This window comes from Salminus brasiliensis, chromosome 13 (genome assembly GCF_030463535.1).
Source record: "Salminus brasiliensis chromosome 13, fSalBra1.hap2, whole genome shotgun sequence".
Classification (NCBI taxonomy): domain Eukaryota; kingdom Metazoa; phylum Chordata; class Actinopteri; order Characiformes; family Bryconidae; genus Salminus; species Salminus brasiliensis.
This window is the reverse complement of record NC_132890.1, coordinates 10839948-10850007: the sequence shown is the minus strand read 5'-3', so window position 1 is coordinate 10850007 and position 10060 is coordinate 10839948. Positions and strand designations below refer to the sequence as shown.

The following is a 10060-nucleotide window of genomic DNA, read 5'->3' as shown; positions in this document are numbered from 1 at the left end:
CGACCCAAACCCAGCGCGAATCTTTCCTCCCCGCACCGGCTTGTGGAGAGTAGTGTGTGCGTGTGGTGACAGAAGAGGTGTCTGGTTTATTTCGGTGAGAATCTTTATATAAATATAAATGCGCTGTATTTTTCATTATCATTTACTATTTCACATTTATATTGACCCTGTCTTCCACGTGGGAAGTGAGGCCTAATGCTAAAGCTGAACTGAATGAATGACAATTCAGCTAGCCTAGCCGTCTCTCGTGGTGCTTGGGTTAGCTAGCTAGTTAGCTAGTAGGCTAATCTGACAGTGTGTTGTTAATTTATCTGTCCGTGTTGACTGAATTCAAACGCCTTTGCATTTGTACATTAAATGAATATTAAAGAAAACGTTATAACGTGTCGTGCTAGGACCTCGCCTGAGCTGGCGGTGGAGCTGGAGCTGGCCTTGCGGTCAGCAACGTAACGTTAGCTCACAGTGCGGCTTGCCAGCTCCTGGTTAGTATTAATAGTGGGAGCCCTCCCGGTCCTCTGTATCTATACCTACTGCGATATCCCTGAGGAGGCACCATTCCGAGGGATGTCCTGAGTGATGACCACGCAGTAAGACTGTACTGCACCTTTCTTTGACCGTCATCAAACGACATATGAGCCTCCCCCCCAACAGCTGATGCGTTTTTAGTTTGCTAGCTAGTGTCCAGAATTAAGAGCCAAGAGTTTGCGTCCTTAAATCAAGGGTGTCTCTAAAACCCTCCTTTGCCTGTCCCTTTAGGAGTCGTCGTCCCATGGCTCTTCATCTCGCTTTTGTCTGTGCCAAAGCATTGTCTTGCTTTTGTCAGGTGAACCCTAGTTTGTGCAGGGCTTGGTCTGCAGTGCTGGCCTGTACTGCTTGCGTTTTTCCAAGCACTGCCTTCAAGCATATGTATATGTGCCACATTTTCCATGTGTGATTAGCTTACTAGACTTGCCTTTACTGATCTGAATGTCGTTGAATTTGATGCAAAATGTCAGACTTGCCATAAAAGGAAGGCTTTGTAATTAAGCATTGAATATTTCACTGTTAATTTGAGATAAATGATCTGCAGTAAAAGTTTTGCTATTGCTTTGGTATGGCATTAAGGCTGTTGACATGTGAAGTCACATTTTGCAAGTAAAACATCAGTGTAGATGCTCGAGTCGCATGCTTGAGTGTTCAACCAACAAACTACAAATCCAGCAAGTCCACCACCTTTTTGTCGTAGGTCCTGCTGTGTCACACAATAATTGCATGTGTAGGGACTTTTTATTAAGTGCCTAATTTCTGCAGTAGTGCATCTACCCAGCAGTGCTTGGAGCAGTGATGCAGGTGTTTGCGCTGCCAGGGCTAGAGCTGTTTCCCTAGCAGCAGCTCACAGTTGTCCCTTAAGGGACAGCTCTACCAGTTCCTGGATCATTATCCTCAGAAAGGCTGTTTTGGAAGGTGTATGTTAGTTGCTGATTCCTTTTATAGGAAGTTAACTTGTCCTGATCCTCATTGATCATCTGTGGCAGCTTGCCTGCCATTTAAAGTGAAGACACAAAGTCTTCTGCTCTTGACAGACAAGTGTGTTCAAAAGAAACTTCTCCTTTACTCCTCTGGTTACTGGTTTTCCGTTTGCAGAAGCAGGTTCTCTCCATTAAAACGAAAGAATGGGTTGTTGCTTCCTTGTTGCCTTTGTCTGAATACTGCTTGGTGTTCGTGTCTACATGACTGGTTGGTGTTCCTGACTGTTCAGAATGGGCTTTGTTTGATTGGCAGTTCAAAGGACTTACTAAGCTGATTCCCTAACAGGCCTCCTCCCTCACATGCATGCACAGCCCAATCAAAAATAGTCTGTCGTTTTTGCTCGAAGCAGGAGTTCCTAATGAGTAATTACTTTTTGTATGTGTGTTCTGATTGCCTAGTCCTCTGTGAACAGCCCAACCAGCATGGACTCTTCACTGACTGCTGCCCAAATCCGTGAGAAGTTTATCGACTTCTTTCGGCGTCATGAGCACCAGTATGTGCACTCGTCTTCCACCATTCCTCTGGATGACCCCACCCTCCTGTTTGCCAACGCTGGCATGAACCAGGTAAGAAGATCCAGTGACTGTCACACCCCTTATTAATAGAAGTGCTTTTAGATTGGGTAATTATGGTATTTGTAGCTTGGCATGTGCCTGCATGCTTTGTATGAAAGAGAATGTAGGCTAATTGATGCTATAATTCCATCCGCAGACAGAAGGAGAGCTTTGTTTTTGTTTGACTTCAGTTTTAAAGACAGTAAAATCTGGCAGACTCACCTAATCATCTTTTTTCAGTTCAAACCCATCTTCCTGAACACCATTGACCCATCCCACCCCATGGCCAGACTGAAGCGTGCTGCCAACACACAGAAGTGCATTCGTGCTGGTGGAAAACACAACGACCTAGATGATGTGGGGAAAGATGTGTACCATCACACCTTCTTTGAGATGTTGGGTTCCTGGTCCTTTGGAGATTACTTTAAAGTAAGGGAGAGGATCCCAACAGGGACATTCTACAAGGATTTATTTAACTTCTTGACAATTTATTAATTCATTTTTTTAAAAAGTGCTTTATTCAGCTAACATGTACAGTGTCGATCAAAAGTGCTTTTTTTATCCTTTTTATTTATAAAATATATAAATAACGGAATATTTTTATTTTATTTATATTCCATTACTTATATTTTCATATCTATGGAAATCTGACTCCTCTTTTTTTTCATATTCTCTCTGCAGCACCTGGCTTGTAAGATGGCGTTGGAGCTGTTGACTCAGGAGTTTGGTATTCCAATTGAGCGTCTGTATGTCACTTACTTCGGAGGCCATGAAGATGCAGGTCTTGAGCCTGATCTGGAGTGCAAACAAATCTGGTTGGATCTGGGGTGAGTGCTTAGGGTGGGGCAGGCACAGATCAAAGACTGCACAGACTGAATCGGACAATTTGTTAGTATGCTTCAAAAACCAATTTGTGGTTGTGCTGTTTTTTAATTTTGTAACTGAAAATAAGATGGAATAATTTTGAATTATTATTTTAAAAAAAATAAATAAATAAAAATAAAACATATATCTTTTAAATGTTAACATTTTTGTGTCTTCATTTGCAGAAATTATAGATATCTGCATTGGCCCAAGGCCCAACCCTTATTTATGTGTCCCTAGCTGTGTTTTTTGTCTTAAGCTTTTGCACAAGCTGTTTTTGATTAAGCAATTTACTTAGCGTCACTGCCATGCAAAGACCTTGTATATCCAAAATGCCAACATTACAGGAGGAGAAAAGGAGGAGAAAACTTTCTTAACTTTCAATTGAAGTCAGTGTTAAGATTTTATTCCAGGTCATTTAAAGCATTTCTGTTGATTCATTCGTCAATTTGGACACAATGTAGACAGCAGAAAGATGTCCATTATATCAAAGAGTGAAAAATGGCAAGCAAGGAGATACTTTGTCTGACAGCGACAACTTATGCTTAAAGATATCATGATTAGGCTCCTTAAACACTGCTAACTAGAATGAAAATGGCTGAGAGTATTTTTCAAAACTTAAATATTTACTTTAAAGTGACAGTTAAGTGAAAGTTGGTTGGTTGGCAATACTTAATGCCCTTTCATTTAAATTTGTCTGACCTGTGTCGTTTATCTATCAGGATGGAAGAGAGCCGTATCCTGCCTGGCAGTATGAAGGACAATTTCTGGGAGATGGGTGACACAGGTCCCTGTGGGCCTTGCAGTGAGATCCACTTCGACCGCATTGGAGGGAGAGATGCTGCCCACCTCGTTAACATGGACGACCCCAACGTGCTGGAGATCTGGAATCTGGTGTTCATCCAGTTCAACAGGTAGAATTAATGCACTGCATCACTCTAAATTGTTTGTCATTGGAGTCATAGGAGAAGGCAAAACACGTTATACATTTTCTCACTGGCTTCTTCAGAGAGTCGGAGACCGAGCTGAAGCCTCTTCCTAAGAAGAGCATTGACACAGGTATGGGTTTGGAGCGGCTGGTCTCTGTCCTGCAGAACAAGATGTCCAACTACGATACAGACCTTTTCATCCCTTACTTTGAAGCCATTCAGAAGGTATAAACATTTTTGCATGGACCATTATGTCCTAGATTGTGCTTTACTTTTGCTTTAAATATAAAAGCGTTTGGTTTTGGGTCTTCAGGGCACAGGAGCAAGGTCCTACACTGGTAAGGTTGGTGCAGAAGATACAGATGGTATTGATATGGCATATCGTGTCCTGGCTGATCATGCCCGCACCATCACTATTGCCCTGTCAGATGGAGGTAGACCTGACAATACTGGGAGAGGGTGAGATCATAGTGTTCAAGTTTGGTGTACCAGGTTGTATAGTATAGGTTGTGTTCGTGTGGAATAACTCTCCTTGTGTATATCTGTGCGTGGTGTTGTAGTTATGTGCTGAGGAGGATCCTGCGACGTGCTGTACGTTACTCACATGAAAAACTGGGTGCTCAGAAGGGCTTCTTTGCTACTCTGGTGGATGTTGTGGTGGAGTCACTGGTGAGGATGTCCAGCATTTATTTCAGTTGGGGGAAAAAAAAAGTTCTTAAATGCAATTTTTTTACATCATTTTACTGATGGACTCATCATAAACCTGACTCTAATTATGTAGTCTGATTTTTATTTTATTCCAATCAGTTGATTTGGAAAGTTTAATAAACTACATTTCATTTCTGTCTGTAGGGTGATGCTTTCCCAGAATTGAGGAAGGACCCTGACATGGTTAAAGATATCATTAATGAAGAGGAGGCTCAATTCCTTAAAACCCTCAGCAGAGGGCGACGAATCTTGGACCGCAAAATTCAGAGTCTTGGAGACAGCAAAACTATTCCAGGTTATTCTCTTGTCTTTTTAATACTACTCCTTTTAATTACTGGAATAGTATCACCAGTAAACAAAAGAATAACAAACAAAAACAAGAAAAAACATGTTCATAAGTTCCCAAAAAGCTCTTTAATTTAATAAAGCAAGTTTGTCACAGATGCAAAAAATATCCATTCATGCATATAAAGGTTTGAGATTCGTAACTTGGGCAGGGGCAAGTAAGGAATATCAAGTGTTTATTTGCCAAAGAGTGACATTGCTTATTTCGTACTTTAGGGGACACTGCATGGCTGCTGTATGACACCTATGGCTTCCCTCTGGACCTAACTGCCCTCATTGCAGAAGAAAGGGGCATGGGGGTGGATATGGCTGCGTTTGAGGAAGAGAAGAAAGCTGCTCAGGTTGGAGAGTTAAAGTAGAAAATTATAATGAATGAGTAATTCAGAAAGGATTGCAGTACATCAAACGAAAATGGTAAAGAATCTTGTAGGCAAAGCCTATGCTTAAATATCAGGTTAGATCTGATACAATGTTGTTTTATAATCTAAATAGATAACATCTGATTTATGCACTTTTATTTTAGATTCATTTTTTCCAAAACTCCTCTGAATACACAAATCTATTTTTGTATTTTACATACAAATAGATGATACTGGACTTAAATGAGCATTTATATCTTAATATCTATTTAAAAGTTCATGTATACAGAGACTACAGAACTGTTAAAAAGGGTCTAAAAGACATTTGTGGTCTCTGTGCTTTCAGCTGAAGTCTCAGGGCAAAGGTTCTGGAGATGAGGATCACATCATGCTGGACATCTATGCCATTGAGGAGCTGAGGAACAAGGGCACCCCTGCAACCGACGACAGCCTGAAGTATCGCTACACCTCTGAAGATAACGGCAACTACGGTAACACACACCACATACAGTTTGTGCATCAGTTATGTCTTTGTGGGCAGATGTGTTTTGACAAAGTATGTTTGTGTCTCCTAAAGTATTTGAGGATGCAGTCGGCACAGTGCTGGCCCTGAGGCGGGAGCGAACATTTGTTGATGAAGTGACCACAGGGCAGGAGTGTGGTGTGCTTCTGGATCAGACATCCTTCTATGCTGAACAGGGAGGCCAGACTTTCGACGAGGGATACATGCTCCGAGAGAATGACTCTACAGAGGACGTAAGGAGAACAGGAGAGACATGCTGATGCTGAAAGCAAAAGGCCTTGTAACGCTGCATATACTAAGCATTGTGATCATGTCTTAATTGTCAACAGAGGATGGAGTTCACGGTGAAGAACACCCAAGTGCGTGGAGGCTATGTGCTTCATGTTGGAACTGTGTATGGCACCCTGAAGGTTGGAGACCGTGTCACTCTGCATATTGATGAGGTAAGAGAAACCATCACATATATATTTATATCTCCACTGTTTCACTATTTAATAATTTTAGTTTGTTTTTTGGTTTATTATTATTTTTTTTTTATATAAAAAGGCTTTGACTTTATTGCAATAGCTAAACAGGAGTTCTAGAAAAATAATTAGTGATTTGTGAGTCCTATAAACTAAACCTGTCTTTTCCCTCCTCTGTAAGGCACGCCGGAGACCCATCATGAGTAACCACACCGCCACACACATACTGAATTTTGCCCTGAGAGGAGTCCTTGGGGAGGCTGATCAGCGTGGCTCTCTGGTTGCTCCAGACCGCCTGCGCTTTGACTTCACTGCCAAAGGGGCCATGAGTACACAGGAGGTACGCTGCACCGAGGAGATGGCCTGTGCCATGATCAAAGATGCCAAGGTAATAACAGAGTATCATTTAGTTTACTTTGAACCAACTTTTTTGTTTTTTAGTTACTTGTAAAATCATGTCTGTGTTGTATGATTCTGAACAATTTTTGATCCCTCCCCAGCAAGTCTATGCTTTGGAGGCCCCTCTTGCCGCTGCCAAGGCCATCCAAGGGCTGCGTGCTGTCTTTGATGAGACATACCCAGACCCTGTAAGAGTGGTCTCCATTGGTGTGTCTGTGGAGGAGCTGTTGTCTGACCCTAACAGCCCTGCAGGCTCCCTCACCTCTATTGAGTTCTGTGGTGGAACGTAAGTTTTATGTAGTGTTTGATCTAAAACACAGTGTTTTATTGAGACTTGAGAAAAGTTCACATTCATTCATCCTGTATTCTATGTACAACAAACCAGTGAGTCAACAAATGTGCATAGCAAGTTTGTGTAACAGGCAAAGAGTCTGTATCTGAACAAGTGGGCTATCACAGAGGTGCATGACTAACTCAGGCCAGGGATAAGGTCATGTTGGCCAGCTTATGACCGCATTTTGTAGAGCTGTGGGGGTGTATTGTGAAGCAGAGAGCAAAGCTTGACCCTTGCTTGTTATCTCAGACACCTGCGGAACTCAAGCCACGCCGCCCCATTTGTGATTGTGTCGGAGGAGGCCATTGCTAAAGGAATTAGGCGAATTGTGGCTGTGACTGGAGCAGAAGCTCAGAAGGTGATCAACTCACACAATTGTGCACATGTTAATTTTTTTTTACTGGATTTGTCTAATCCATCAATGCTACCCACCTCAGTGATCACAATAACTCTCATTTAATATTTAAACATGAAGGTAGTCAATAGTCATTAAGATTTTTTTAAGCACAGCCAGAAAAAAGCTTGTCTAATATCAGTTGTTTTGAGTGGGTGATGGTGACTAATGTCTGTTTGTGTGTGTTGGTTAACAGGCTCAGAGGAAAGCTGATGCTTTGCGGCAGGCCCTGTCTGCCATGGATGAGAAGGTGAAAGCTCAGACCGCCCCCAACAAAGACATCCAGAAGGAGATAGCTGACCTGACTGAGGTAATCCTCACAGTCTTTACAGGGCTTCCCCACAAGACTATAATCTATGCAGTTTGTGTTTCTTTGTAAGTATTAATATGTATGTTTTTTCCAGAGCTTGGGCACTGCAGTCATCTCTCAGTGGCAGAAGGATGAGATGAGGGAGTCTCTAAAAGGTCTGAAGAAGATCATGGATGACCTGGACCGTGCCAGCAAAGCAGATGTGCAGAAGAGGGTGAGATCCAAATTCATAAAAATAGTAACGAATAATTCTCTATTTTTGTTTCTCAGAATTGGAGTATAATGAAAATCATTGTATTTTCATCCTTGCCTTACTCTAGGTTCTTGAGAAGACAAAAGAGATCATTGATGGCAACCCCAACCAACCCCTTATTGTCATGGAAATGGAGAGTGGAGCTTCGGCTAAGGTACCAGTCTTGCATATGTGCTTAAAACTGCCAGGGTGAGCCAACTAGACTCGGAACAGCATATCTTATGATTGTCTATGCAGTGAGGCTGCTTTTTAATCGGACACTTATCTGTCATTTCTTGTGACTTATTTTGGTGCGTATATGTGTAGTTAATTATTTCTGTTTAGTTAGATTTTATCTCTTTTATTTAATCTAATTGGCAATTACTGCGATACCAGTTATTGGCCCAAGGTTATTGGAGTGTTAAACCTGTTCCTCTCCATCCCAGGCTCTGAATGAGTCACTGAAGCTGCTAAAGACTCACTCCCCTCAGACCGCTGCCATGCTCTTCACTGTGGACAACGATGCAGGCAAGATCATCTGTCTCTGCCAAGTGCCCCAGGTAACGACACTGCTGCACCTTAATCAGAAGAATCATACACAGATGATGTATTTAATGACATAAATGTGTGTGTGTGTGTGTGTGTGTGTGTGTGTATATATATATATATATATATATATATTTATTTATTTATTTATTTAAAAACAAAAAAAAAGCACAGCCTCTATATGCTACCAGTGCCAAAGTATATTGTATGCAGTGTATATATCATTAGTCATTGTGCTCTTCTTCATTATGTTCTTATGTCTAAAATTGGCAGAATTATAAAAATCATTTAATTTGTTTTGTCTTGTCTGTACAGGACGTTGCAAATAGAGGCCTTAAGGCCAACGAATGGGTGCAGGAAGTGTGTCCCCTGCTGGATGGAAAAGGAGGAGGCAAAGACATGTCTGCTCAGGCCACAGGCAGAAACACGCACTCCATACAGGAGGCGCTACAGCTGGCCAATGAGTTTGCGCGTCTCAAACTGGGTGAGAACTAGGAGAACAAGACTTAGTGAGCTGATCTGGAATTGCCTCTCATCTAACTGGAGTGATCCGGCGCTGCCTGCTGTTATCCAAACTGGACATTCCAGACAGAAAATTGTACAGAAAGTCTTATGTCATTCTGATTAGGAAAGGAAAGCTGGTGTCTCTCTCTGTCTCTCTCTACTCTCTGTCTTTCTGTGCAAGGGAAGTACAACTAAGGATAAGCTGTAAGGGGGGGCAAGTCCACAGTTTGATCCATCACACCGTCCAGTCTCTAGCCTAGTTTCAAATGCACAAAATGGGACTGATTACAAATTGTGTACTGACTGATTATTTCAGTCAGTGTTAACCCTGCTTGTGACCCTTCTGTTCTGCTCACCCTGGCCACTAACCCAAATTTCTCATGTAAATTAATAACGATCATGGCCTGTATTTGTGCCATTAGACAAGCACTGTCATGTTTATCCCTGTGAGGTATGTTCTGATCTGATACTGGAGAGCTGTTGTAATGGTTCAGATGCTGTTAAGAGGAGCTCCACAGCTATATGCATCCACAGAATCAGAACAAAACTATTCCATCCTTTTTTTCTTAGGAATGAGCCATTTTTAATGACTTCTGTTAAACCACTCACTCATTCATTAAACTGAATAATACATTCTGAATTAAAATAGACAAGCAACTAATTTATGTTTGTTGTCCTGTGGAATGACATTTGTTCACACTTTGATTGTGAAAGGTCTTGCTTCAACTGTAGATGAGGAAAATTTGCATACGGGAATAAAAGGGAAGTGTGATCACTTCTTGTCCTCATTGCCGTACAGTAGAGTATTTTTCAGTGCATGCTGAGTGAAGTGAGAAGCATTGCAGGTGAAATGTGTACCCAACGGGCCCTGAGTGGTCTGGCGGAATAAGGCAATATGATCAAAGGGTCGCTAGTTCGAATTCCGGTCATGCTGACAGCCATCGGTAACCAGGGCCCTGAGAGAACACAATTAACCTTGCTCTCCCCATTGTTGGTAAATGCCACTTTCTCCCCATATCACTCCAGTGCAATGCTGGCTGGCACTGGCATCTGCTTGTCGATGCTTTAGAGCGAGGTACTCTGTAG

At 41.9% G+C, this 10060-nt stretch overlaps 1 protein-coding gene across 1 annotated transcript; it reads left to right on the top strand.

Annotated features, from left to right (window-relative positions):
* The first annotated feature begins 17 nt into the window (after nucleotides 1-17).
* Nucleotides 18-9762, top strand: LOC140575011 (alanine--tRNA ligase, cytoplasmic-like). The gene is made up of 21 exons (XM_072695129.1): nucleotides 18-94; nucleotides 1908-2075; nucleotides 2304-2492; nucleotides 2745-2890; nucleotides 3650-3841; nucleotides 3937-4081; nucleotides 4170-4315; nucleotides 4417-4525; nucleotides 4709-4859; nucleotides 5126-5250; nucleotides 5615-5759; nucleotides 5846-6024; nucleotides 6121-6234; nucleotides 6437-6643; nucleotides 6756-6940; nucleotides 7238-7346; nucleotides 7579-7692; nucleotides 7787-7906; nucleotides 8013-8099; nucleotides 8371-8484; nucleotides 8786-9762. Exons 2-21 carry the CDS (start codon nucleotides 1932-1934, stop codon nucleotides 8963-8965), a joined length of 2901 nt encoding a protein of 966 aa, XP_072551230.1. The 5' UTR covers nucleotides 18-94; nucleotides 1908-1931; the 3' UTR covers nucleotides 8966-9762.
* Nucleotides 9763-10060: the final 298 nt, after the last annotated feature.

Coding starts and splice junctions, on each gene's coding strand:
- LOC140575011 (XM_072695129.1), top strand. CDS start 1,932: ATGGACTCTTCACTGACTGCTGCCCAAATCCGTGAGAAGTTTATCGAC. Junction 3,842..3,936: donor GTGTTCATCCAGTTCAACAG/GTAGAATTAATG, acceptor TGGCTTCTTCAG/AGAGTCGGAGACCGAGCTGA. Junction 8,485..8,785: donor GTCTCTGCCAAGTGCCCCAG/GTAACGACACTG, acceptor TTGTCTGTACAG/GACGTTGCAAATAGAGGCCT.